The sequence below is a fragment of the Lepus europaeus genome, chromosome 5 (genome assembly GCF_033115175.1).
Source record: "Lepus europaeus isolate LE1 chromosome 5, mLepTim1.pri, whole genome shotgun sequence".
NCBI lineage: Eukaryota > Metazoa > Chordata > Mammalia > Lagomorpha > Leporidae > Lepus > Lepus europaeus.
Window position 1 is genome coordinate 27,546,025 of NC_084831.1, and position 26,298 is coordinate 27,572,322.

Consider the following 26,298-nt stretch of genomic DNA (forward strand, 5'->3'; position numbering starts at 1 on the left):
ACCTAATCATGTACCAGTCACTACCCCAGGCTTTGGGTTGGCAGAGAAATAAGGTAAGATCTCTACCACCTTCGAAGAGCTCATACTTCAGTGGTATTCAAGGTCAGGCTAAAATGAAAGTATCAAACTTTTCAATGCTATTCCTCCCATTCATTTGTATGAACACTTTCCCCATTGTGTCACACAATCTTTTTAATATGCCTTTTAATGACTGCAGAACAGCCCATGAATACATGTGTCCTAATTCACATATGCATTCTACATTGCTGGATACCTGAGTTCTTTCCACTTTTTTACTATTATGACTAATACTGTAGTGAACATCTTCCAGGAGGATGTGGTTTTTTCCTTTAGATGACCTTCTTTGAGTAAATACTAATTGATGCAGGTAGCATTTTTCATTACTTCCATCTCCTTTTAATGATTTCCTGCTGTGTTTTACCTCTCTGGCATACTCATTTCCTTCTGCTTCCTCACTCTCTACCCTTAGAATGACAGTGTACCCCAGGATTCTATCCTCAGTCTCCTTCACTCTACACTCTCCTCTGTTGGTCTTATCTATAACTATGGCTTCCATTATCATCTGTTTGGGGTTGACATGCAAATTTATCTCTCTTGCTCAGAGCTGTCTCCTGATCCCTAGCCCCTCACCCCCAGCTACTAAATGGGTAACTCCACTCAAATGTTTCACAGGTACCTCAAACTCATCCTGTCCAAACATGAACTCATCATCTGCAAACCTCCCCCAAAGCTGCTCCCTCTTCTATGCTCCTCGTTTCAGGGAACATCCATGCAGGTACCCAAGCCAAAAGGCTAGGGTTATCCCAGACCTCCCTCCCAAACACCTCCATCCAACTCACTGAGCATTACATTTTATCTAGCTGCCCTCCATTTTACTGCTCACATCCGCTCACTTGTCTCCAGCCACACTGCCATCACCTTGATTCTCAACCACTCCTCACAGCAATTATTAAAATGAGTTCTGGAGATAGAAAGCTCTATATAGCCCAAAACAACCATTTAATAGCTTAGTGAACTCTGGCCAAATCACTTCAGTTTTCCAACTTTTCATTTTGTCACTTGTAAAGGAAATATTAATGCCCTCATCTTGGGGGTTTTATGAAGTTCTTTTTAGCTGCATAAAATACTTACATCACATCTGGCACACGGTATGAACTCAACAGATGATTTTACATTTCTATTTTACTTCTGTTGTTTTACTCAGGCTGCTATCATTTTGCACTCAAATTTTCAACAAATTCCTTACTGGTCTCCCTGCTTATGTCCTCCACTCTTCAATCAGGATGGATCTTTCTAAACTAGAAATCCGAACATGTCTTTCTTCTGTACAGGATCTTTCCAACGCTCTCTATTTCCTCTGGATAAGATTCAAAGTACTTAATCTTACTTACAAGGTTCTGCTCGATCTGGCCCCTGCATCTCTCCAACTTACTTGAGCCACGAGTCTTCTGAAAACTTAGGGCTCAGTCAAGCTGAACCACACACATACCATTCCTTCCTCCACACTTTCTCTCTCATTTTTGACCCAGTGGAGATGTTGATTCTGTTTGAAATATTATCCCTCCATGCAGTAAATTAACCACCTTTCATTGCCTGAGTAGGCAAACTCGAAAAAATCTACTTTAATTCCCTAGGACTTCAATGCTCCTGCACTGACCTAGTGTTATCACCTGTTATACTCACCTGCTTCCCACCAGTAGCACCTACAAGACTCTATTGTCCTTGAACATTAAGCTTATGATTAACTCACTGGTAAATCACCTGGCCTACCACTTAGCCTGTGCACAATGAACAGTTGTTGAATGAATGAGACTGCTGGGCCAAAGAATATGATCATTTTTATGGCTCTTAATAACTACAATGAATCTCAAAAGGAGTGAGCCAAAGTACAGTCATGTGGCCACAAATAACCTAGTTCATCTCCCAAATTCTAAAATCCTTATGTTACCCTTAAAGCTGTTTTGTGTGTATTTTCAGCTATCACTACCATGCTGGTGCAGTCTTCTCACCATAAATGAAAATTTGAGAATCATACACTAACAAACACTGGATGTCAGCCAGTGAGACTTTTGGAGAATTCATTTCTGAAAGATCATTCCCAGCTTCAATATGGACAGAAAATACTGGGTTACACATTTTAGGAAGTAGTCAATGCCTCTACCTTAGCCCTACAAATGAAAGGAGACAAACTCACCTTGGATAGTTTGAGGACCTTGGAATATTTCCCTTCCATTTCTCCACTGTAGTCTTTAGGATGAGTAATCAGCTGCCAGTCGTAGGTGTAGGTTTCTCCTATAGAAGGGCAGTTACAAAAATCATGAAAACACACACCTACACACAAAGATGACAGCTTCACAGCCTGCCAATAACAACCCTCTTCTAAATCTTGACAAGGCCTTAGTTTTTAAGACTGCACCCTAAAGGGGCCAGCGTTGTGGTATAGTGGGTTAAACCACCACCTATGACGCTGGCATCCTATATGGGTGCCAGTTCCTATCCCGGCTGCTCGTGTCCCAGCTCCCTGCTAATGACCTGAGAAAGCCGTGAAAGACGGCTTTCCCTGCACCCACATGGGAGACTTGGATGAAGCTCCTGGTTCCTGGCTTCGGTCTGGCTCAGCCCTGGCCATTGTGGCCATCTGGAGAGTGAACCAGGAAGATTCATTCTCTCTCTCTCTCTCTCGCTCTCGCTCTTGCTCTTTCTGTAACTCTGCCTTTCAAATAAATAAATAAATCTTTTTTAAAAAAATTGTACTTTAGAGCCTGTACGGAAACCAAACAATTTACTGAAAGAAAGGGCAGGTTCTGCTGATTCAGTTACAATAAAGGTTTCTTTCTCTGTCTCTCAACAATGCTCATCCCCATCTCATACCTACCCTCCCCAGGGTCAATCCGCCTCAATCTTCCTTTAAAAAAAAAAAAAGTCAGGTTGTTCCTGGTGTGGCATCCTACTGAAAATACATACCCTACCAACCACTACAGATGAACTCATTGGGAACAAAGGCCATTTTCTTGCAAAACTTTTTTTGCAACAAAGAACAGCAATGACTTCTAAATAATATGGTTCAAAAATAGCTTTTTACAGAGTGCTAACAATGCTCGTCTCACTGAGGTCATCACACCCTGGTGAGTTAAAAGAGCTACTTCATTCCTACTGAGCTAAATAATACACTGCAGAAGATGGTAGGGGATGGCCCATTTAAAACAGGCCCCACAGAAATTAATTAAGATCAAATGAAGCACTAAATGGTCCTCATTTGCAGCTCAAATTGTATCACTAGGTAGGGTAAGGGTAGAATCTAGTTATCCTAATGGAATCCCTCTCCAGTAAAAGTGGTCTTAAATTTTGGGGGAGTCAAAAGGCATTTCCAGCTAAGGATGGATGGGATGTGGTAGGAAGGTTTAGCTTAAGCCACCACCCAAGAGAGAAAAATCAAACAGCAAATGTTTAGCAGAGAGCAGTCATCTTTTCCTTATTTCATACGTTCAAACATGAAAGTCAGCACACAGAACCCAATTCCAACATTTCCTTCCTCCTCCTTTCCTTCCTCTCTCTTCCTTCCTTCCTCCTTCCTGTAGTCATCTCTTTCTTATTTCATAAATTCAAATGGCAAAGTTCTAACCCAGAACCTAATTCTAAGATCTCCTTCCTCCCTCCTTTCCTCTTTGCTTGCCTGCTTCCTTCCTTCCAGCAGTAATCCTTTTCCTGATTACATGAGTTCAAATGTGAATGTGAGAACCTAAATCCAAGATTTCCTTCCTCCGTCTCCCTCCCCTTCCTTCTTCGCTCCCTCCCTCTCTCCTTCCCCTAAAACTAGTATTGTTCTGGCCAGATGCCACTCCCAATGGGTCTCAGAAATGTGCATGTAGAAGTTAGGTGAGGAGAGAAGCAAGAAAGAGACAGCATGCTATGAGACATTTCTTCTAACTGTAGTTGGAAACTTTTTTCTACATAGAAAACAAATTCACATTAGTTTGGGAACTGATTATTTTGTTAATAATACCTAAGGCTATCAACACAAATTTCAAAAAGGACAATATTTGTTGGAGACAAAATGTCAGACGAAATTCACCTTATAGGCAGAAATTGGCCAAGGACAGGAACAACCAACTGAGTCTGTTATACAGAAGGCTGACTGCAATGATTGAGGGCAATGGTTTTGAAAGTGGGAACTATAAACCTGAGAGGGGTGCCAATGGCTTCCAGAGGACAGGCAGGGTTCAAGAGCATGCAGTTGGTCCTGTCTCATCACTTCAATCCCTAAGAGTGTGAAATCACCCATCTGATAAGGGTGGAAGAAGCTGGGGAAAGGATAATTGAAAAGAATCTGTTTCTGAGCTGATGTTTTTTGGACTGCCAATCTACAATATAACAGTAACTCAAAGAATGTATATGTACAGGTGGGTTAGGAAAGAAAATACAGGGGCCGACGCTGTGGCGCAGCGGGTTAATGCCCTGACCTGAAGTGCTGGCATCCTATATAGGTGCCAGTTCTAATCTCAGCTGCTCCTCTTCCGATCCAGCTCTCTGCTACGGCCTGGGAAAGCAGTAGAAGATGGCCCAAGCCCTTAGGCCCCTGCACCCATGTGGGAGACCTGGAGGAAGCTCCTGGCTCCTGGCTTTGGATCGGCACAGCTCTGGCCATTGCGGCCATCTGGGGAGTGAACCACTAGATGGAAGACTTCTCTCTCTCTCTGCCTCTCCTCTCTCTGTGTGTAACTCTGACTTTCAAATAAATAAATAAATCTTAAAAAAAAAAAAAAAGAGGAAAGAAAATACAGTAGAACCTAGCAAATCTTTCATAAGAGAAGTTATCACAGCTCAAGAAAGTTCTTTCCTTAACAGCATTTTTTTTTCTGTAGGATTTATTCATTCACTTGCTTAAAAGGCAGACCATCAAAAGAGAAAGATCTTTCATTTGCTGGTTCACTTCTCAAAATAGCAAAAACAGCCAGGGGTAGGCCAGGTTGAAGCCAGGACACCAGACTTCATCCTGGTCTCCCGTATGGGTGGCAGGGACCCAAGTACTAGGGCCACCCTCTGCTGCCTTCCCTGGCAAGCACATTAGTAGGAAGCAAGATCAGAAGTAGAATAGCTGGGGTGTGAACCAGTGCTCCGATATAGGATTTCAATGTTACAAGTGGCAGCTTAACCCACTATGCCACACCGACGGCTCTCACCTCGCTGCGTCTTCAGAGGCTACCAAAAACCTTCATCTTAACTTCCCACCAGAGACAGAAAAGGCTTCTCTAAAGGGGGGTGAATTGACTGACAAGGAAACCTCAATTTGAGAACACGAATATAAAAACACAGAGGGCATTTAGGTTCTGAAAAAGTACTTTTTGCATTAATGCACTATGTGGTATGAGACCCATGAATCAGGAATATTGTATTGGAAATGTGTGTACCTAAAGTAGAAGGACCCCATCCTGAATGAGGAAGGGCATTCTGCTTGCCCAAGCTTTTAATGAGAGAAACACAAACCCAACCCAGTCATTTTCCATCAAAGTATGCTTCACTCACATCATAAAGAGTCTTAAGAAAATACATCTGTGTTTGTAAGTCAAATATTGGTATATTAACTTATATTTCAAGGGTGAAAGGGATACTATGATTATAAAAGTTTTATTTTTTTCTTAAAGATTTATTTATTTATTTGAAAGGTAGAGTTACAGAGAGGGAGAGGCAGAGAGGGAGAGAAAGAGCTGTGCCACAATGCCACCCCAACAAATTATTATTAAATGAATTATTCATCCTCTATGTATTTTTTTAAATGACTTATTTATTTATTTGAAAGGCAGAGTTACAGAGAGGCAGAGGCAGAGAGAGGTCTTCCATCTGCAAGTTCACTCCCCAAATAGCCACAATGGCTGGAGCTGGGTCGATCTGAAGCCAGGAGCCAGGAGCTTCTTCCAGGTCTCCCACACGGGTGCAGGGGCCCAAGGACTTGAGCCATCTTCTACTGCTTACCCAGGCCACTGCAGAGAGCTGGATAGGAAGTGGAGCAGCCGGGACTCAAATCGGTGCCCATGTGGGATGCCAGCACTCAGGCAGAGGCTTTACCTGCTATGCCACAGTGCCAGCCCCCATCTTCTGTATATTTTACAAATCTGAGTTATGTATATCACATTGGGCTGTATTTTTTAATTTTTTCAAAAAAAATTTTTTTATTTGAAAGTGTTACAGAGAGAGAAAGAAAGAGAGAGATCTTCCATCTGCTGGGTCACTTTCCAAATGCCCCACAGCCTGGGCTAGACAGCCTGAAGCTATGATCCAGGAACCCCACCTAGCTCTCTCACAGAGGTGGCAGGAATTCCAATACTTGAACCATCTTCCACTGCTTTCCAGAACATTAGCAGGGAGCTGAATTGGAAGCAAAGCAGCCAGGACTTGAACCAGTGCTCTGATGCAGGCCTTCCAAGTGGTGGCTTAACCCACTACACCACAATGCTTGCCTGTTGTCTTTTTTTTTTTAAGTGATAAATCTATATTAGCTGTAGTTCTGCATAATTGCTAAGTTCTCTAACTGCTATTTACCAGTTGCTTGACTAAAATAAGTAGGTTAATCTGAGCCTTAGTTTCTTCCTCTTTAAATGGGTATAATACAACCTCCTAACTAAGATCCACATTAACAATCAACAACCATATGCCAGACATTGAACTAGATAACACATACACTATTTCTCAATGTAACCTTCTGATGATGCTGGCATCTGGCACAGTGGTTAAGGCACCACTTGGGATGCCAGCATCCCACATCAGTGCTGGAGTCTGAGTCCTGCTTCCACTCCTGATTCCAGTTTCCTGTTGACAGGCACTCTGGGAAGTAGCGGGTGATGGCTCAAGTACTTGGGTCTCTGCTACTCCCCTAGGAGATCTGGACTGAGTTCCTGGCTCCTGGCTTCAGGCTGACTCAGCTCTAGCTATTGCGGGCATTTGGAGATTGAACCAGCAGAAGCAAGATCATTCTGTGTCTCTCTGCCTTTCAAATAAGTTAAATAAATACATTTTTAATAGTTCACAGAAAATGGAATTAAAAGATAAGTTTTAAAAATACATTAACTAGGTTGAACAGAGGAAATATTACTCCCATTTTACGGAGAAAAATGGAAACTCAAAGAAGTTATTTGTTTAAAATCATTCCACTAATGACAGGCTGAGCTGCGATGTGAACCCAGGCTTGACATCAAAGCTAGCAATCTCAAACCTATCTTGCATTGCCTCTCATAGTACATAAGTACTTATGCATCCTCATGCTACCTTCTCTCCTCACAGGACTATTGTAAGGAATAAATCAGTTGAGGTATGTAGATATCACTATAAATTAAAACATTACCCAATTGTAAGGGGATTTTTACCATCAAGTGGTTCTTGGAGAACGTACGCATTTAACTGAACTTCATTCTTGGGCAGGGTTATCTGGACACTCTCTCCAGCAGATACCACCAGTTCCTTTATAACTGGAAACAAAGCAAATATATCACAAATAAGAAACAGATCCAACTGCCTCCCCACTTCTCTTTTGATTGCAATCAAACTCCTTCTATAAATGATATTCAGTTACTGCCTTCATTTCTTTATTTTCTTCATCATTTTTCTGTGCTGTAGTCCTCTGCAATTTGGTTCTGCCCCTACTTTTCCATGGAAAAGGACCTTCCAAGGTCCTCAATGAACTGCTTCTTAGAAAATCTAACAGCTATGTCTCAACCTTCACCCTTCACCTCAGTGGCATCCACGACTGCTGAAACCTCTTGGCTGCCATGACACTGTATTATTCTACTTTCCTTCCTTTCCCGCCCCTGTACTTTAACTATGTTCTGTCTTTATATACTACTTTCCACAGAGCTCAAATTCTGCTTAAGGATCACCTTTATGCTGACAAATAATTTTCTAACAAGATACATATATAAAGTTCCCAGAAGGAAAGGCATCTATCGGTCACCAGGCCTGCCTTATTCCTTCTCTATTCTAATTGCTACCTCTGCTAGCTCTCCCCATTTTAACTAATTCTGTCTTCCTAAGCTACTCACCACCATAATCTTGGGACAATACTCACCTTCCAATGTTACTTTCTCATTTAAGTCCCACATTCCCACACCTTGTTTGAGGCCAAACCTCTAACTGGGCAGTAGAGAAACCATCATCTGATCACACTGTCCTCTTTGCTACCCAATTCTGCCTCTAGTCACATTAATTTTTCCTCTTGTGCTCCACAGAAGCCATAGTTTCCTCTTGGGGGCTTGCCTAAAGCTATTTTCTTCAAATGAGGTGTCTGCCTTTCTTTAAATACAGCACATTGTTTGTAGCTTAAAGACTGTCTCCTTTCCAAGAATTCACCCCAGTTTGAAGCATCTCAGTTCAACTCTTCTACTCCTTGAGTTTGGAATACACAAGTCAACAAATAGTTAGATGCTGTCTTAATATTATTCACCAGCTATTTCATACATGTCAGGGTGTCTCCACCTCAACTCTACTGACATTTTGCACCAGATAATTCTCTGTTGTGAGGGAGACGGTCCTGGGACGCTCTGCAGTATCCCTAGCCTTTATCCACTAGATGTCAGCAGCACCACCACACCACACTCCCCAACGTTGTTAAGAGCCAAAGGCATTTGCAGGCCATCGAGAATCATTGATTATATAAATCTTTTTTCTCTGACAATAATTGTTCATTTGGTAGGAGACCTCGACAGTAGGAGAGCTTAAAGCAAACAACAGACTGGGCAACTCTCGTATTTCAAGACTGAGAGGTGAGAATGGCTTCCTGGACAAATATGAAACTTGAGATTTATCTGCCTCTGCCTGGGAACATTGCGCTTGGAGAGAAATGAAACCATTCTTTATGGAAGCTTCAGCGTTTGGATGCCCCAGGAGAAGAAATAACAGTGCTCTGAAGTGATTTTCAAAAAAAGAAAGAAAATAAAGAGATAAGAAAGACAGAAACCCATTATACTGAGAGAAAGTATCATGGACAAAAAATGTTCAATACAGTACAACTCAAACCTTTCAAAATTATACCAAAAATTACAGGTGTTCTGCCTGAATAGAAAAATTACTTTGGTGTCTCAGGATGGAAAAGCTGTAAATTTTCATGTTATATTATCACTAAAGGAGATACTAGGACATTAAAAATTGGCAGAAATTCATTTCTACTAGCTTTGCTTCACACTTTTAACTTTTTAAAAGGATAAAGATCAACTGAGTTGCACTGATTGACCATTCCCTCCTAATGCCTTAGAACAGTAGAGTGAGCTGTTAGGACCACATTCTAAGTGTAAGTCTCTTTCCTGTGGGCTCCTTTCAAAATAAAGATGCTGTAAAATACAGAGACAAACATCTGGCCTACAACCAGCCTTTCAGAAGGCAAGCAGGTATACTGATCCAACTTTCCCCAACTTCCCCCCAGGCTCTGTTTACTTGATGCCTCAAACATTACTTAATTGAACCTTGCGCCTTTAAGGAAGTGGAATCTGGCTCTGAGAAAATGAGCCTCATAAACTTCCACCAGCAAGGGGCTTGCTGAAAAAGGGATATAGAGTCCCAAGTCCACGGACAAGGTTATTTTCCCTCTAACATACAGTATTCAAGACATGCTTCCTTCCCACCCTTCTTCCTTCTAAAAGGGGGCATTTTCATCAAATGTTCTACTTTTCCATCTCATCTCCAAGGGCAGAAGCAAGGGGCCTCACCTGGGTATGGTGCTGAGGTGCTCTGAAAAGAGGCCTTGGGGGTGAGGGTGGCATAACTGTAGGAGGGAGCTACTGGCAGAGGAGTAGCAACCTGCATTGTCCCAGGGCTTTTCACTTGCGGAGTACTGGCTGGAGTTCCAGGACCTGCCGGTGTTTCAGGTTGAACGGATAGGTTCTTTGGCCCATCAGGAATCTCTGCAGTCAGGACTGTGGTTGAGGGACTGGAAACTGTAACTGCCTTGTGAACCTAAAGAAATGCAAAAATTCATTTGAATAGGCAAAAGTTATACAGTTTTTCAGCTTATATCTCATGAAATATTTTTTGAAAACTGCAAACATGCCAAGAAATATTAAAGAAACTTGGGGCAGGCATTGTGGCGCAGCAGGTCAGGCCACCCCTCAGGATGCCTGCATCCCGTGTCAGCTATTGCATGCTTCCAATGCAGCTTCCTGCTAATACTTCTAGGAGATGGAGGATGAAGGTCCAAAGACCTGAGTCCTTGCCACCCTTGGGAGAGACCCAGATGGAGTTCCTGGCTCCTGATTTCAGCCTGGCTTAGACCTGGTTGTTGTAGGCAGTAGGGAAGTTAACCAGAGGATGGAAAATATCTCTGTCTGTCTCTCTCCCCTCCACCTCGTTGCCTTTCAAAGAAATAAATTAATTTAAAAAAATTTTTAAACTAATCTCTACAAAAAAATGGTGTTAAAATGCTGATATAAATCTTCTCAGCTTTTTTCTATGCAGTTTTTTTTTTAAAGATTTTATTTGACAGGTAGAATTACAGAGAGAGAGAGAGAGAGAGACAGAAAGGTTTTTCTTCCATTGGTTCACTCCCCAAATGGCTGCAACGGCCAGAGCTGCTCCGATCTGAAGCCAGGAGCCAGGAGCTTCTTCCTGGTCTCCCACGCAGGTACAGGGGCCCAAGGACTTGGGCTATCTTCTACTTCTTTCCCAGGCCACAGCAGAGAGCTAGACTGGAAGAGGAGCAACCGGTACTAGAACCGGCGCCCATATGGGATGCCGGCACCGCAGAGGATTAACCTAGTGTGCCACAGTGCTGGTTCCTCTATGCAGTTTTAGTAAAAATAGTAATAACCATACTATGCATATTTTTTATCTTCTATACCTTTTAAAAGATTTATTTCATTTATTTGAAAGAGTTACAGAGAGAGGGAGAGACATACAGAGAGACAGAGGTCTTCTACCTGCTGGCTTACTCCCCAAATGGCCTCAACAGCTGGTGCTGGGCCAATCTGAAGCCAGGAGCCAGCTTCTTCCAGGTCTCCTACGTGGGTGCAGCGGCCCAAGGACTTGGGCCATCCTCCGTTGCTTTCCAAGGTGCATTAGCAGGGAGCTAGATCAGAAGTGGAGCAGCTGGGACTTGAACTGGCACCCATATGGGATGCCAGCACAGAAGGCAGGGGCTTTAACCCTCTGTGCCACAGCACTGAACCGCTATCTTCTATTCTTAACACTGATAGTCAATCTTCTTACAAATACTTACTGAGCACCTATCATGGATCAGGCCTTGTGGATCCAAAGTATAAATAAAACTAACCACTGTGTTCAACATATGGGAAGAGAGAAGAAAAAACACTAAGCCGGGCCGGCGCCGTGGCTCACTAGGCTAATCCTCTGCCTGCAGCGCCAGCACACCGGGTTTTAGTCCCGGTTGGGGCGCCAGATTCTGTCTCAGTTGCTCCTCTTCCAGGCCAGCTCTCTGCTGTGGCCTGGGAGTGCAGTGGAGGATGGCCCAAATCCTTGGGCCCTGCACCCGCATGGGAGACCAGGAGAAGCACCTGGCTCCTGGCTTTGGATCAGCGCGGTGCGCCGGCCGCAGCAGCCATTGGAGGGTGAACCAACGGCAAAGGAAGACCTTTTTCTCTGTCTCTCTCACTGTCCACGCTGCCTGTCAAAAAAAAAAGAAATAAAAAAAGAATTATTTAAAAAAAAAAAAACACTAAGCCAAAATAGTAAAGATACCTATAAAAGTTACAATAAACCAAAGAAACACAATCTGAGGATATTTGAGCTCTATCCCTTAGAGAAAGGGAGGGTGTGGAAAAGGGTGATTTACACACACACACACACACACGTTTCCTAGAGGAGGAATGTCCTAAGCTAGCTTTAAAGGTTAAACAGTTGTTCACCAGAGAGAAGACTGAGAGGGGAGAATGCACACAGGGAGGCATTTGGCACGGTGGCTCAGACACCACTGGGGACGCCCACATTCCAAACAGGAGCACCTAGTTTGAGTCCCAGCTTCTCCATTCCAGTCCAGCTTTGTGTTACTTCACTCTGTGGGAGAGAGCAGGAGATGCTCAAGTATTTGGGTTCCTGTCACCCACATGGGAGACCTGGATTCAGTTCTGGGCTCCTGGCATTGGCCTGGCCAAGCCCTGGCAAACTGCAGGCATTTGGGAATCAACCAGTGGATGGAAAATGTCTTTGTCTGTCTCTGTGTCCTCCCCGCCCCAACCTCTGCCTTTCAAATAAAATGAAAATTAAACAATGAATTACCTTAAAAACAAAGAATTTAATTGAACAAGGTATATTTTGAGAGCCAAAAGCAATATGTGAGGTGGGAAGTAATGGAAGATAAATGTCAAAGACAGGCAAGGACTAGACAGAAGATGATGTTACATGCTCCTTTTAGGAACCAAGTAACAGTGAGCATTCAAAGGGTTATATAAGGTCAGGCTTCTGTTTTACAGGTCACTTCTTAGTGTATGGGTTTGGAAAAGTAAAGCAAACAGCAGGAAATCCACTTAGGAAGGCGTGGCATTCATCCAAATGAGAAATGATGCATGGATAAATGGTAGTGGTACAGATTTTTTTTCTTAAATCAACATAGCTGAAGTATAATTCACAGAAAATAAACTGCACAAAATTCAAGTATATAAGGTCAATGTTTGACAAGTGTATACACCCACATAACCACTATTAAAGGAGAGAACATTTCTAGGAAGAGCACTAAAAATTCATTCATGCCCCTTCGCAATAAATCCCTGCCTCCACCTCCAAGTTCAGGCAACCACTGATTTCTTTCTGTCATGGTTCGATTGGTTTGAGTTTTCCTGTATTTCACGAAAGAAATCCTATACACACGGCTTTTGCTTCTGGCTGCTTTCACTCAACATGCTTCTGAGATCCACCCATGGCATTATGTGTAGCAGTAGTACATTACTTTTTATTACTGAGTAGTATTCCACTAGAGACGCATCTAAATTTGTTTTCCATTGCTCTATTGAAGGAGATTTAAGTTGTTGCCAGTTATCAGTTATAAATAAAATTTCTATGAATGTTCGAATATAAATGTTTCTATAAAATATGTCTTTTATCTGGAATACATACTTAGAAATAGAATCATGGGTTGTACATAAATGTATTTTTAAGTATACAGGAAACTAAACTATTACCCAATTATATGATACTTCCGACTGCTACACAACTTCATCAGCATTTGGGATTCCTGCAATTATTTTTTTTCATTCCAGTGGGTATGAAGTGGTATCTCAATGTGATTTAGTCTATTTCTATACAACACCACTGCTTTGACTACTGTGGCTTCACAGGAAGTCTTTAAAAAAAGATTTATTTATTTTACTTATTTGAAAGTTAGAGAGATGGACCAGCATTGTGGCATGAGTTAAGCCACATGGGATGCTGGCATCCCATATGGGTGCCAGTTTGTGTCCCAGCTGCTCCACTTCCTATCCAGCTCCCTGCTAATGGCTTGGGAAAAGCAGCAGCATATGACCCAAGTGTTTGGGCCCGTGCTTCTCAAATGGGAGACCCGTTTGAAGTTCCTGGCTCCTGGCTCCTGGCTCCAGGCTCCAGGCTCCTGGCTCTTAGAACTGGCCACTGTAGCCATCTGGGGAGTGAACGAGAAAAAGATTCTCTTTCTTTCTCTCTCTCAACCTCTCTCCCTCCAACTCTGATTTTCAAAATAAATAAATAAATCTTAAAAATGGAGAGACAGAAAGAGGGAGAGCTATCTTCCATCCACTGGTTCGCTCCCCAAATGCCTACAACAGCCAGGGCTGGGTCAGGCTAACGTCAGTAGCTTAGAACTTCATCCCAGTCCCCCATTTGGATGGCAGGGACCCAAGAACCTGAGCTATCTTTTTTTTTTTTTTTGACAGGCAGAATGGACAGTGAGAGAGAGAGAGAGACAGAGAGAAAGGTCTTCCTTTTGCCGTTGGTTCACCCTCCAATGGCCGCCGCGGTAGCGCGCTGCGGCCGGCGCACCGCGCTGTTCCGATGGCAGGAGCCAGGTGCTTCTCCTGGTCTCCCATGGGGTGCAGGACCCAAGCACTTGGGCCATCCTCCACTGCACTCCCTGGCCACAGCAGAGAGCTGGCCTGGAAGAGGGGCAACCGGGACAGGACCGGTGCCCCGACCGGGACTAGAACCCGGTGTGCCGGCGCCGCAAGGCGGAGGATTAGCCTGTTGAGCCACGGCGCCGGCCTGAGCTATCATTGGTTGCTTCCCAGGCACATTAGCAGAGAGCTGTACTGGAAGCTAAGTAGCCGGGATTCCAACCACCACTCAGTTATGGGATGCAAGCAACCTAAGTGGTGGCTTAACCCACTGTGCCACAGTGGCTGTTCCTGTAATAAGTCTTAAAGTCCTCAAACTTTGCTGTTCTTTTTCAAAGTTGCTTGATCATTCTAAGACCTAATCCATGAACATGATTGCTAGTATCTGCTTCCATCTTCACATAGCCTTCTTCTCAGTGTTTCTGTGGGTCCAAGTCTCCCTTTCTTTTGTGAAGACAAGTCATTGGATTCACATCCCACCCTAAATATAGGACAATTTCATCTCAAGATTCCTAAATGATTACATCTGTAAAGACTCTATTCCCAAATAGGGGCACATGCTGAGGCTCCAGATGGACATGAATTAAAGAGGCTGTGGAGAACACTAGTCAACCCACTATAATGGCATATCTCTCAATATAATTTTCAAAATTCTCTCAGCAATATTTTGTAGGCTTCACTATATAGTTCTTGCACATTCTTTTCTTAAAGTTACCCCTATGGCTTTCATGGTTTTGGATATAATTATATATTTTTAAACTTCAGTTCCCAATTATTCACTGCTAATATATAAATACAACCAATTTTGATATATTGACCTTATATCCTGCAATCTTGCTAAATTTACTAATAGTTCTAGTAGTTTTTATATGGATTCTATGGAACGTTTTAGATACATAATTATGCCATCTGTGAATAAAGGCAGTTTTGCTTCTTCATTTCTAATAAATATTTCTTTCTTCTTTTTCTTACATTATTACATTGGCTAGAACCTCCAATACAATGTTGAATAAGAGTGGTTATAGCTACTTCCTTATCTGTTAAGCAACTGTCATCTCACTTTCCTTTAAACATGACTCTTTTTTTTTTTTAAGATTTAGTTATTTGAAATGCAGAGGCAGAGAGAAAGAAAGAGGTCTTCCATCTACTGGTTCTCTCCCCAGATGGCTGCAACAGCAGGAGCTGCACTGATCCAAAGCCAGGAGCCAAGAGCTTCTTCCAGGTCTTCCACATGGGTGCAGAGTCCCAAGGACTCAGGCCACCTTTTGCTTTCCCAGGCCATAGCAGAGAGCTTAATCAAAAGTAGAGCAGCCAGGACTCAAACTGGTACCACATGGGATGCTGGCACTGCAGGCGGTAGCTTTACCTGCTACGTCACAGCACTGGCCCCCTAAAAATTTTTACACACATTAACAGCTTCTTCAAAGTCGTCAGTTAAATCTAACAGCTGGGCCCACTCAGCATCCATTTTTTAAAAACAGATTTATTTACTTATTTGAAAGGCACAGAGGCCAGCGCCGCGGCTCACTAGGCTAATCATCTGCCTGCGGCTCCGGCACCCTGGGTTCTAGTCCTGCTTGGGGCCCTGGATTCTGTCCAGTTGCTCCTCTTCCAGTCCAGCTCTCTGCTGTGGCCCAGGAAGGCAGTGGAGGATGGCCCAAATGCTTGGGCCCTGCACCTGCATGGGAGACCAGGATAAGCACCTGGCTCCTGGCTTCGGATCGGCGCAGTGCGCTGGCCGTAGCAGCCACTTGGGGGGTGAACCAATGGAAAAAGGAAGACCTTTCTCTCTGTCTCTCTCTCTCACTGTCTAACTCAGCCTTTCAAAAAAAAAAAAAAAAAAAGGCCGGCGCCACGGCTCACTAGGCTAATCCTCCAACTGCGGCGCCAGCACCCCGGGTTCTAGTCCCGGTCGGGGCGCCGGATTCTGTCCCAGTTGCTTCTTTTCCAGTCCAGCTCTCTGCTGTGGCCTGGGTGGGCAGTGGAGGATGTCCCAAGTGCTTGGGCCCTGCACCTGCATGAGAGACCAGGAGGAAGCACCTGGCTCCTGGCTTCGGATCCACGCAGCACTGGCCGTAGCGCCCATTTGGGTAGTGAACCAACAGAAAAGGAAGACCTTTCTCTCTGTCTCTCTCTCTCTAACTCTGCCTGTGAAAGAAAGAAAGTTAGGAAGGGAGGGAGGGAGGGAGGAAGAAAGGTAGAGTTACAGAGACAGAGAGGGAGAGACAGAGATTGAGATCTTCCATCCATTGGTTGGTTTACTCTTCAAATGGCCTCAACCACCAGGGCTGAGCCAGACAGAAGTCAGGAGCCAAGAACTTCATTCAGGTCTCCCATGTGAGTGACAGGGGCCTGAACACTTGGGCCATTTTCCACTGCTTTCCCAGGCCATTAGTAGGGAGCTGGATCAGAAGTGGAGCAGCCAGGACACAAACCAGCGCCCACATGGGATGCCGGCATCATAGGCTGCAGCTTTACCAGCCCATGCAACAATGCTAGCCCTAGAATTCATTTTTATTAATTATTTTTCCCCTGAACATGAGTCACACTTTCCTGATTGTTTCCTTGCAAATCTCATAATATCTGGTTGAAAACTGAACATTTTAGATAATCTATTTTAACAATTAGATTGTTTTATTTTCCTGATGAGCTGTTGATTAATTTTAGTAACTTCTCTGTACATAAACCGCAAAATCTGACTCCCCCATAGTATGTTGTCACTGACAGGGATTTGGGCAGAGGTTGCTCATATACTTTGAGCTCATAAAGCTCTGCCCTATGCCAATCCATTTGTGTGCTGCTTGAGGAATACATTCAAAGTTGCATCAGCTCTCCAGTCTCCCTAATTCCTACTTTTTATTACTCCTGGCTCTCTCCTGCACATGCAGGTAGCTTCCCAGTCAGCTTACCATATAGCTTGTCTATGGTTCTCTGACATTAAGTTTCTGGCAGGTCTACTGTCCCCCCAACAGACATTACAACCTCAGGCTATGGATTCTTTCCGTTTGTTCATAACCACTGTTTCAGGCATCTACTGGGGATCTTGGAAATATATCCTGCAGACAACAGGGGTCTGCAGCATGAAATAGAGACACAGAAGACAAAAAGAATGATCCACATCAAGCTTCTGGAGATGAACAGTATAACATCTGAGATGAAAAATACTCTGTAGGGATTTAACGGCAGATTAAGCAATACATAAGAAAAGATTAGTGAACCTGAAGAACCTCAACAGAAGTTTGAAATGGGAGCTGGCATTGTAGACCAGGGATTAAGCCACGACCTCTGACACTGGCACCCCAAATGAATGTCAGTTGTAGTCCTGGCTCCTCTGCTTCTGATCTAGCTCTCTGCTAATATGCCTGGGAAGACAACAGAAGATAGTCCAAGGACTTGGGCCCCTGCCACCCATGTGGGAGATTCAAATGGAGCAGTGGCCATTTGGGGAGTAAACTAGTGAATGAAAGATCTCCTCTCTCACTCTCTTTCAAAATAATAAATCTTTTCAAAAAAAAATTTTTTAATGAAACACAGGGGGCAAAAAGATTGAAAAGAACTGAGCAGAGGATCAGCAAACAAAAAAATTCAAAGGTTAAATGTGCTTATAGGGACTGGCACTGTGGCATAGCAGTCCGGCATCCCATATGAGTGACAGTTCAAGTCCCGGCTGTTCCACTTCCAATCCAGCTCTCTGCTGTGGCCAGGGAAAGCAGGAAGAAGCTCCTGGCTCCCGCTTTCGGCTGCAGCCATTGTGGTCATCTGGAGAGTGAACCAGTGATGGAAGACCTCTCTTTCTACCTCTGCCTCTCTGTAATTCTTTCTTTCAAATAAATAAATAAATAAATACGCTTATAATCAGATTTCTCAAAGAATGTGAGGACAGGAAAATATTTGAAGAAATAACGGTCACCAGATTTCCAAATCTGATTAAATCAATCCACATTCCAATCCAGATTAGAAAAGTTGAGGGGCCAGAATAGCGGCACAGCACCGTTCCCTTTAAATCAGCATCCCATATGGGCTCCAGTTCAAGACCTCGTTGCTCCACTCCCATCCAACTCCCTGCTAATGTGCCTGAAAAAAAGTGCAGAAGATGGCCCAAGTGCTTGGGCCCCTGCACCCACATGGGAGACCCAGAAGTTCTGAGCTCCTGCCTTTGGCCTGACACAGCCCTAGCCGTTGAAAACATTTGGAGAGTGAACCAGCAGATAGAAGATCTCTCTCTGTCTCTCTCTCTCTCTCTCTCTCTCTCTCTCTGCAATTCTGCCTTTCACATAAATAAAAACAAATCTTAGAAAACAAAAAGTTGAAAAAGTGCCAAACACACAAAATATAAAGAAAACTGCACAAAGGAATAACATTATCAAACTGCATTAAACAATTAAAAAAAAAATCTTAAAAGGAGTCAGAGGAAAAAAAGATACGTTATATATAGAACAGAGATTAAAATTACAGCAGACTTCTCAACATGAAGCAAAAAAGAAACTTGACAGATTTAAACAGTGAAAATATTTTTCAAAAATGAAGGTGAAATGACATCATGTTATTTCTTGATATGCTACAGATGTATAATATAAACACTATATCAACCACTAAAACTATACCTCAAAGAATTGTAATTCTGTATTATATTTTTTATGATTGCTAAATAAATTACTACAAACTTAGTGGCTTAAACAATGCAAATTTATTATCTTTCAGTTCTGTAGGATAGGAATCTAACATGGATCTCACTGGGCTAAAATCAAGAGATTGGCAGGGCTGTGTTCCTTTCTAGAAACTTGGGAGAATTAATTTCCTTGTCTTTTCTAGTTTCTAGAAGTCTCCCTACTTTCCTTGATTCAAGGCCTCCTTCCTCACTTACAAAGCAGGCAATATTACATCTCTCTGTCCTCTGTACATAGTTAGATGTTCCTCTCCCACTTTAAAGGACTCTTGTGTTTACATGGGGACCTACATAGGTAACACAAGACAATCTTTCTATTTTAAGGTCAGCTGTCAGCATCCTTTATTCCTCTTTGCCATCTAACAACATAGTCACAGATTTCTTGAATCAAGATGTTGGTAACTTTAGGAGCCATTATCTTGCCTACCATAACTAATAAGTCAACAAAGGAAGAAAAATGGAATAAAAAAGTGCTAATTAATTCATGAAAGTATAAAAACAGAATAAATGTACAAAGAACATAGAAGACAATCAAAAAAGCAAATACTAAGTTGGTAGATTTCAATCCAGTCATATTAATAATATTAAATGTAAGCAGTCTAATTCCAATTAATTGACAGAGATTGTCAGGCTACATAAAAAGCAACTCAGCAACCTGCAGTCTATTAAAAAAAAATCTACTTTAGGGGGGCCGACACCATGGTATAGCAGTTAAAGCCGCTGCCTGCAGTGCTGGCATCCCATGTGGGTACCGGTTTGAGTCCCCGCTGCTCCTCTTCCAATCCAGCTCTCTGTTGTGGCCTGGGAAAGCAGTAAAAGATGGCCCAAGTCCTTGGGTCCCTGCACCTGCAAGGGAGACTGGAAGAAGCTCCTGGCTTCTGGCTTTGGATTGGCTCAGCTCCGGCCATTGCAGCCATCTGGGGAATGAACCAGGGGATGGAAGACCTCTCTCTCTGCCTCTGCCTCTGCCTCTCTGTAGCTCTGCCTTTCAAATAAATAAATAAAATCTTTTTAAAAAATCTACTTTAAATATAAAAACACACATAGAAAAAAAGTAAAAGGACACAGGCCGGCGCCACGGCTCAATAGACTAATCCTCCACCTGCAGCACCAGCACACCGGGTTCTAGTCCCAGTCGGGGTGCCAGATTCTGTCCCGCTTGCCCCTCTTCCAGTCCAGCTCTCTGCTGTGGCCCAGGAGTGCAGTGGAGGATGGCCCAGGTCTCTGGGCCCTGCACCCGCATGGGAGACCAGGAGAAGCACCTGGCTCCTGGCTTTGGATCAGCGCGGTGCGCCGGCCGCAGCAGCCATTGGAGGGTGAACCAACAGCAAAGGAAGACCTTTCTCTCTGTCTCTTTTTCTCACTATCTACATCGCCTGTCAAAAAAAAAAGAAAAAGAAAAAGAAAAGAAAAGAAACAAATGCCATGAAAGATATAAACCACTGAAGCTCATTCAAGAAGAAAGAGAGAAACTAAATAGCTATGTAGCTATTACCTAAATTAAATTTCTAGTTTAAAACTTTCCAACAAAGAAAACTCCAAGCACAGATGGCTTCATTGGAGAATTATACTGAACATCTAAGGAATAAATAATACCAATTCTACAAAAACTCTTCCAGAAAAAAGGAAAAAGAGAAAAACTTCCAACTCATTCTATGAAGCCAACATTGCTCTGATATTAAAACTGAAGAGAGGCCGGCGCAGTGTCTCACTAGGCTAATCCTCCGCCTGCGGCACCAGCACCCTAGGTTCTACTCCTGGTTGTTCCTCTTCCACTCCAGCTCTCTGCTGTGGCTCAGGAAGGCAGTGGAGGATGGCCCAAATGCTTGGGCCCTGCATCCGCTTGGGAGACCAGGGGGAAGCACCTGGCTCCTAGCTTTGGATCGGCGCAGCATGCCGGCCGTAGCGGCCATTTGGGGGGTGAACCAGCAGAAGGAAGACCTTTCTCTCTGTCTAACTCTGCCTGTCAAAAAAAAAAAAAAAAAACTGAATAGAGGGCAGGTGTTTGGCCTAGGAGATATGCTGCTAGTTAGTTAGGACACACACAATAGAATCTAAGTTCAAATCCTGATTCCAGCTTCCTGCTAATGTGAATCCTGGGTGGTAGCAGTAATGCCTCAAGTACTAGGTTTCTGTTACCTATGTGGGACACCTAGGTTGAACTAGTTGCTCCCAGCTTTGGACTCCTAACTATTGCAGACATTGGGTGCATGAATCAGAACACAGATGTGTACACACTCTCTCTCCTTTCCAAATAAATAAATAAATAAATATATTTTATTTAAAATTCCAGAGGTGGGGGTCTAGCATTATAATTGTAGCACAGTAGTTTAAGCCACCACTTGCAATACAGGCATCCCATATTATACTGTAAATTTTAGTCCTGGCTGCTCCACTTCTGATCTAGCTCCCTGCTAATGCACTTGGGAAAGCAGCAAAAGATGGTCCAAGTGCTTGGGCCCCTGCCACACCTATGGGAGACCCAAATGGGGTTCCAGGTTTCTGGCTTCACCCTGACTGTTGAGGCCATTTGGAGAGTAAACCACAGGAAAAAAAGATCTCTTTCTCTCTGTGTGTCATTCTGCCTTCAAATAAATCAACCTTTAAAAAGACACTGGTTAAGATGCCCCTGTTTCACAATGGAGTGCCTAGGTTCAATTTTCAACTTCAGTTCCCGATTATGGCTTCCTACTAATGCAAACCCTAGGAGGCGGCAGTGATCATTGAAGTAATTGAGTTAATGCTACCCATATGGGAGACCCAGACTGAGTTCCCAACTCCCAGCGTTGGCTCTGATGGTTCTCTAGCTGTTACAGGCATCTGAGAAATAATCAGTGGACAGCAGTGCTCTCTCTCTCTCTTTGTTTCTCTAATTAAAAAATAAAACAAGAAAACTATAAGATAATAACTGAATGAACACTGAAGTAAAAATTCATAATCAAATTTTAATAAATAAAGTATAACAACATATAAAAAGGATATTATTATAACCAAGTGGGGTTTATCCCAGGAATGCAAGGTTGATTTAACTTTTCAAATTAATCATGTTATTCACCATATTAAAAATAAAATATCACAGGCCGGCGCCGTGGCTTAACAGGCTAATCCTCCGCCTTGTGGCGCCGGCACACCGGGTTCTAGTCCCTGTTGGGGCGCCAAATTCTATCCTGGTTGCCCCTCTTCCAGGCCAGCTCTCTGCTGTGGCCCAGGAAGGCAGTGAAGGATGGCCCAAGTGCTTGGGCCCTGCACCCGCATGGGAGACTAGGAGAAGCACCTGGCTCCTGGCTTCGGATCAGCGAGATGCGCTGGCCGCAGCGGCCATTGGAGGGTGAACCAACGGCAAAAAGGAAGACCTTTCTCTCTGTCTCTCTCTCTCACTGTCCACTCTGCCTGTCAAAAAATAATAAATAAATAAAATAAAATATCATATAATCATCTCAAAATCTATCTCAATCTACACCTCCAATACAATCTCAATCAAAATCCTAAAAGGCTTTTCCTAAAGAAATTGATGATTCTTAAATGTTCAAAGTTTTTTAAATTTACTTTTGTTTTACTTAAGAATCAGAAAAATGTAGAAAAAACATTTGACAAAATCTAACATTTATTCTTGATAAAAATTCACCTCAAGCTAGAAATAGAAAATATTAAACAGAAAATAGAAAAACAGATGTGACATGAAATATATTATTTTAAAGATTGTATTAATCTATTTGAAAGGCAGAGTTAGAGAGAAAGGCAGAGTTAGAGAGAAAGGTTTTCTATCCCCTAGTTCACTCTCCAAATGGCCACAGCTGGGCTGATAGAAAGTCAGGAGTCAGGGGCTTTTTCTGGGTCTCCCACATGGGTACAGGGGCCTAAACACTTGGGCCATCTTCTACTGCTTTCCCAGGCCATAGCAGAGAGCTGGATCAGAAGAAGAGCAGCCAGGACACGAACCAGCACCCATACAGAATGCCAGCTTAAAGCCCTGAAGCCACAGTGCCCACCCCAGGAAATATTTTTTTTTTTTTTGACAGGCAGAGTTAGACAGTGAGAGAGAGACAGATAGAGAGAAAAGTCTTCCTTTTGCCATTGGTTCACCCTCCAAGTGGCTGCTACGGCTGGCCGGTCGCCGATCCGAAGCCAGGAGCCAGGTGCTTCCTCCTGGTCTCCCATGCAGGTGCAGGAACCAAGGACCTGGGCCATCCTCCCCTGCACTCCCGGGCCACAGCAGAGAGCTGGACTAGAAGAGGAGCAACTGGGACAGAATCCAGCGCCCCAACTGGGACTAGAACCCGGGGTGCCAGTGCTGCAGGCGGAGGATTAGCTTAGTGAGCCGCGGTGCCGGCCCCAGGAAATATTTTTTAACAAAACCTATAGTCAACATAATATTTAGTAGTCAAAGATTAAATGCTTCCTCACTAAGATGAAGAACATGAAAGAATGTACATTCTCATCACTTCCGTTCAATATTATACTGGAGGCTCTAGTTCAGTGTGGTAAGGCAAGAAAAAGAAATAAAATATACCCAGGCTGTAAAGGAAGAAGTAAAACTCTTCATTCAAAGATGATATGATTACAAAGAAAAAAAATACTGTAAAATCTAAAAACACTAGCAGAATGAGAAAGTTTAGCAAGATAAATATATAAAAAGCTACTGTAGAGGCAGGTGTTGTAGCATAGTGGGCAAAGCCGCCACCTGCAACACTGGTATCCCATATGGGCACTGGTTTGTGTCCCGGCTGCTCCATTTCTGATCCAACTCACTGCTAATGGCCTGGGAAAAGCAGTAGCAGATGGAACAAGTGTTTGGGCCCCTGCGACCTATGTGGGAGACTTGGATGAAGCTCCTGGCTTCTGCCTAGCCAGCCCTGGTGGTTGAGGCCATTTGAGGAATGAACCAGTGGATGGAAGATCTCTGTTTCTGTCTCTCCTTCTCTCTCTGTAACTCTACCTTTCAAATACATAATCTTTTTTAAAAAATGAATTCTGAGTGGAAAATGACTTCAAAGAAGCTGTTAAAAATCTGTGTAAAAAATTAAAAGACATCATGTTTAAAGGAAAATGTGGGAGACCCAGATGAAGCTCCTGGTCCTGGCTTGGGCCTGGCCCAACACTGGCCATTACAGCCATCTGGGGAGTGTATCAAGAGATGGAAGATCTCTCTATCTGTATCTCCCCCTCTCTCTGTAACTCTTTGAAAATAAATAAATCTTTATTTTTAAAAGCAATTGTATTTGTATATACTACCAATAATTAGAAAGTGAATTTTTAAAATACCAATTACAATAGCATTAAAAACATGAAATACTGGGATGAGTGTGTGGCACAATGGGTAAAACCACTGCTTGGGATGCCTGCATCCCATATCTATATCAAAGTGCTGGTTCAAGTCTCAGCTCTGCTTCCAGTCCAGCACCCTGCTAATGTGCCTGGTAAGCAGCAGATAATGACTCAAGTATTTGAGTTCCTGCCACCCATGTCAGGGATCCAGATGGAGTTCCTTGCTCCTGGCTCTGGCTTGGCCTAGCCCTGCCAGTCGCAGCCACTTGAGTGTGATCCAGCAGATGGAAGATCTCTGTCTCTCTGTCACTCTGCCTTGCAAATAACCGTGTTTTTTTTTTTTTTTTAAGATTTTATTTATTTATTTATTTGAGAGGTAGAGTTACAGTGAGAGGGAGAGACAGAGAGAAGGGTCTTCCTGCACTGGTTCACTCCCCAAATGGCTGCAATGGCCGGAGCTGTGCCAGTCCAAAGCCAGGAGCCAGGAGCTTCTTTCTGGTCTTCCACGTGGGTGCAGGGGCCCAAGGACCCTAGAAGAGAAGCAGCAAGGACTAGAACCAGCACCCATATGGGATGCTGGCGCCACAGGCAAAGGATTAACCTACAGCGCCACAGTGCCACCCCACAAATAAATGCTTGTAAAAATATGATACAGGGCCAGTACTGTGGCATAGCGGATAAGGCCTCCGCCTGCAGTGTGGGCATTCCTTGTGGGTGCCAGTTCGAGACCCGGCTGCTCCACTTTCGGTCCAGCTCTCTGCTATGGCCTAAGAAAGCAGTGGAGGATGGCCCAGGTCCTTGGGCCCCTGCACCCACGTAGGAGGCTTGGAGGAGGCTCTGGGCTCCTGGCTTCAGATCAGCGCAGCTCCTGCTGTTGTGGACATCTGGGGAGTGAACCAGCAGATGGAAGACCCCTCTCTCTCGACCTCTCTCTCTCTCTGTGACTTTCAAGTAAAATAATAAGTCTTTAAAAAAAAATATGATGCCGGCGCCGTGGCTCAACAGGCTAATCCTCCGCCCTGCGGCACTGGCACACCGGGTTCTAGTCCCGGTTGGGGCGCCGGATTCTGTCCTGGTTGCCCTTCTTCCAGGCCAGCTCTCTGCTGTGGCCAGGGAGTGCAGTGGAAGATGGCCCAAGTGCTTGGGCACTGCACCTGCATGGGAGACCAGGAGAAGCACCTGGCTCCTGCCATCGGATCAGCGCGGTGCACCGGCTGCAGTGCGCTGGCCGCGGCAGCCATTGGAGGGTGAACCAATGGCAAAAGGAAGACCTTTCTCTCTGTCTCTCTCTCACTGTCCACTCTGCCTGTCAAAAAAAAAAAAAAATATATATATATATATATATATATATATATATATACTTAGGGAAAGCTGACTAAAAATGTGCAAAAGCTGTACACAGAAAAAATACAACACACAATCATAAGAAACTTTAAAACATTTAATTAAATAGATAGATTGCTTGCTTGTGGACCCATAAACTCAATATGGTTATTAGACTACTGATTCTCTCCAAATTGATCTACTCCTCAAGACAATCCAAATCAAAACTCTAGAAGGTGTTTTCACATAAATTGGTAAGATGATTCTTATATTTTTAAAAGGTTTTCATTTAAAAAATGTTTACTTTATTTGAAAAGCAGAATGACAGAGGAGAGCCTGAGAGAGATCTTCCATTCACTGGTTTACTACCCAAGTGCCTACAACAGCCAGGGCTGCGCCCGGTCAAAGCCAGGATCTAGGCCACATAGGTGGCAGGGACCAAGTATTTGAGAACCATCATCTGCTTTACATTTGTGCTAATGTACAAAACTGGATTGGAAGAAGGGGAGACAGAACTTGAGTCAGGCATTCTGATATGAGAGTGAAGATATCCCAAGCAGGAACCTAACCACTGCACCAAACACTCACTCCTGATTCTTAAATTTATATGGAAATGCAAAGGACTAAAAATCAGCAAAACAAGCTTGATTTTTTTAAAAAGTTGTAAGATTTACATTATCTTATTTTTTTTTATTTTTTTTTTATTTGAAAGGCAAAGTTACAGAGAGGGAGAGAGAGAGAGAGAGAGGGAGAGACAGAGAGAGAGCTCTTCCATCTGCTGGTTCACTCCCCAGGCAGTTGCAACAGCCTGAGCTGGGAAGATCCAAAGCCAGGAGCCAGGAGCATCTTCCTGGTCTCCCACATGGGTGCAAAGGCCCAAGCACTTCAGCCATCTTCTACTGCTTTCCCAGGTGCAATACCAGGGAGCAGGATTGGAAGCAGAGCAGCTAGGACTGAAATTGGCACCCATATGGGATGCTGGCACTGCAGGCAGTGACTTATCCTGCTATG

The 26,298-nt window shown here is 43.5% G+C and overlaps 1 protein-coding gene across 1 annotated transcript in view; it reads right to left on the reverse strand.

Moving 5' to 3' along the window:
• KIAA0319L (KIAA0319 like) overlaps window positions 1-26,298 on the reverse strand; it is a 120,237-nt gene that overhangs the window by 35,658 nt on the left and 58,281 nt on the right. Inside the window, exons 4-6 of the mRNA XM_062190941.1 lie at window positions 9,711-9,957; window positions 7,380-7,481; window positions 2,216-2,313 (exon numbers count right to left, since the gene is read on the reverse strand). Coding sequence (XP_062046925.1) covers window positions 2,216-2,313; window positions 7,380-7,481; window positions 9,711-9,957 — 447 coding nt within the window. The remainder of the gene's footprint in view (window positions 1-2,215; window positions 2,314-7,379; window positions 7,482-9,710; window positions 9,958-26,298) is intronic.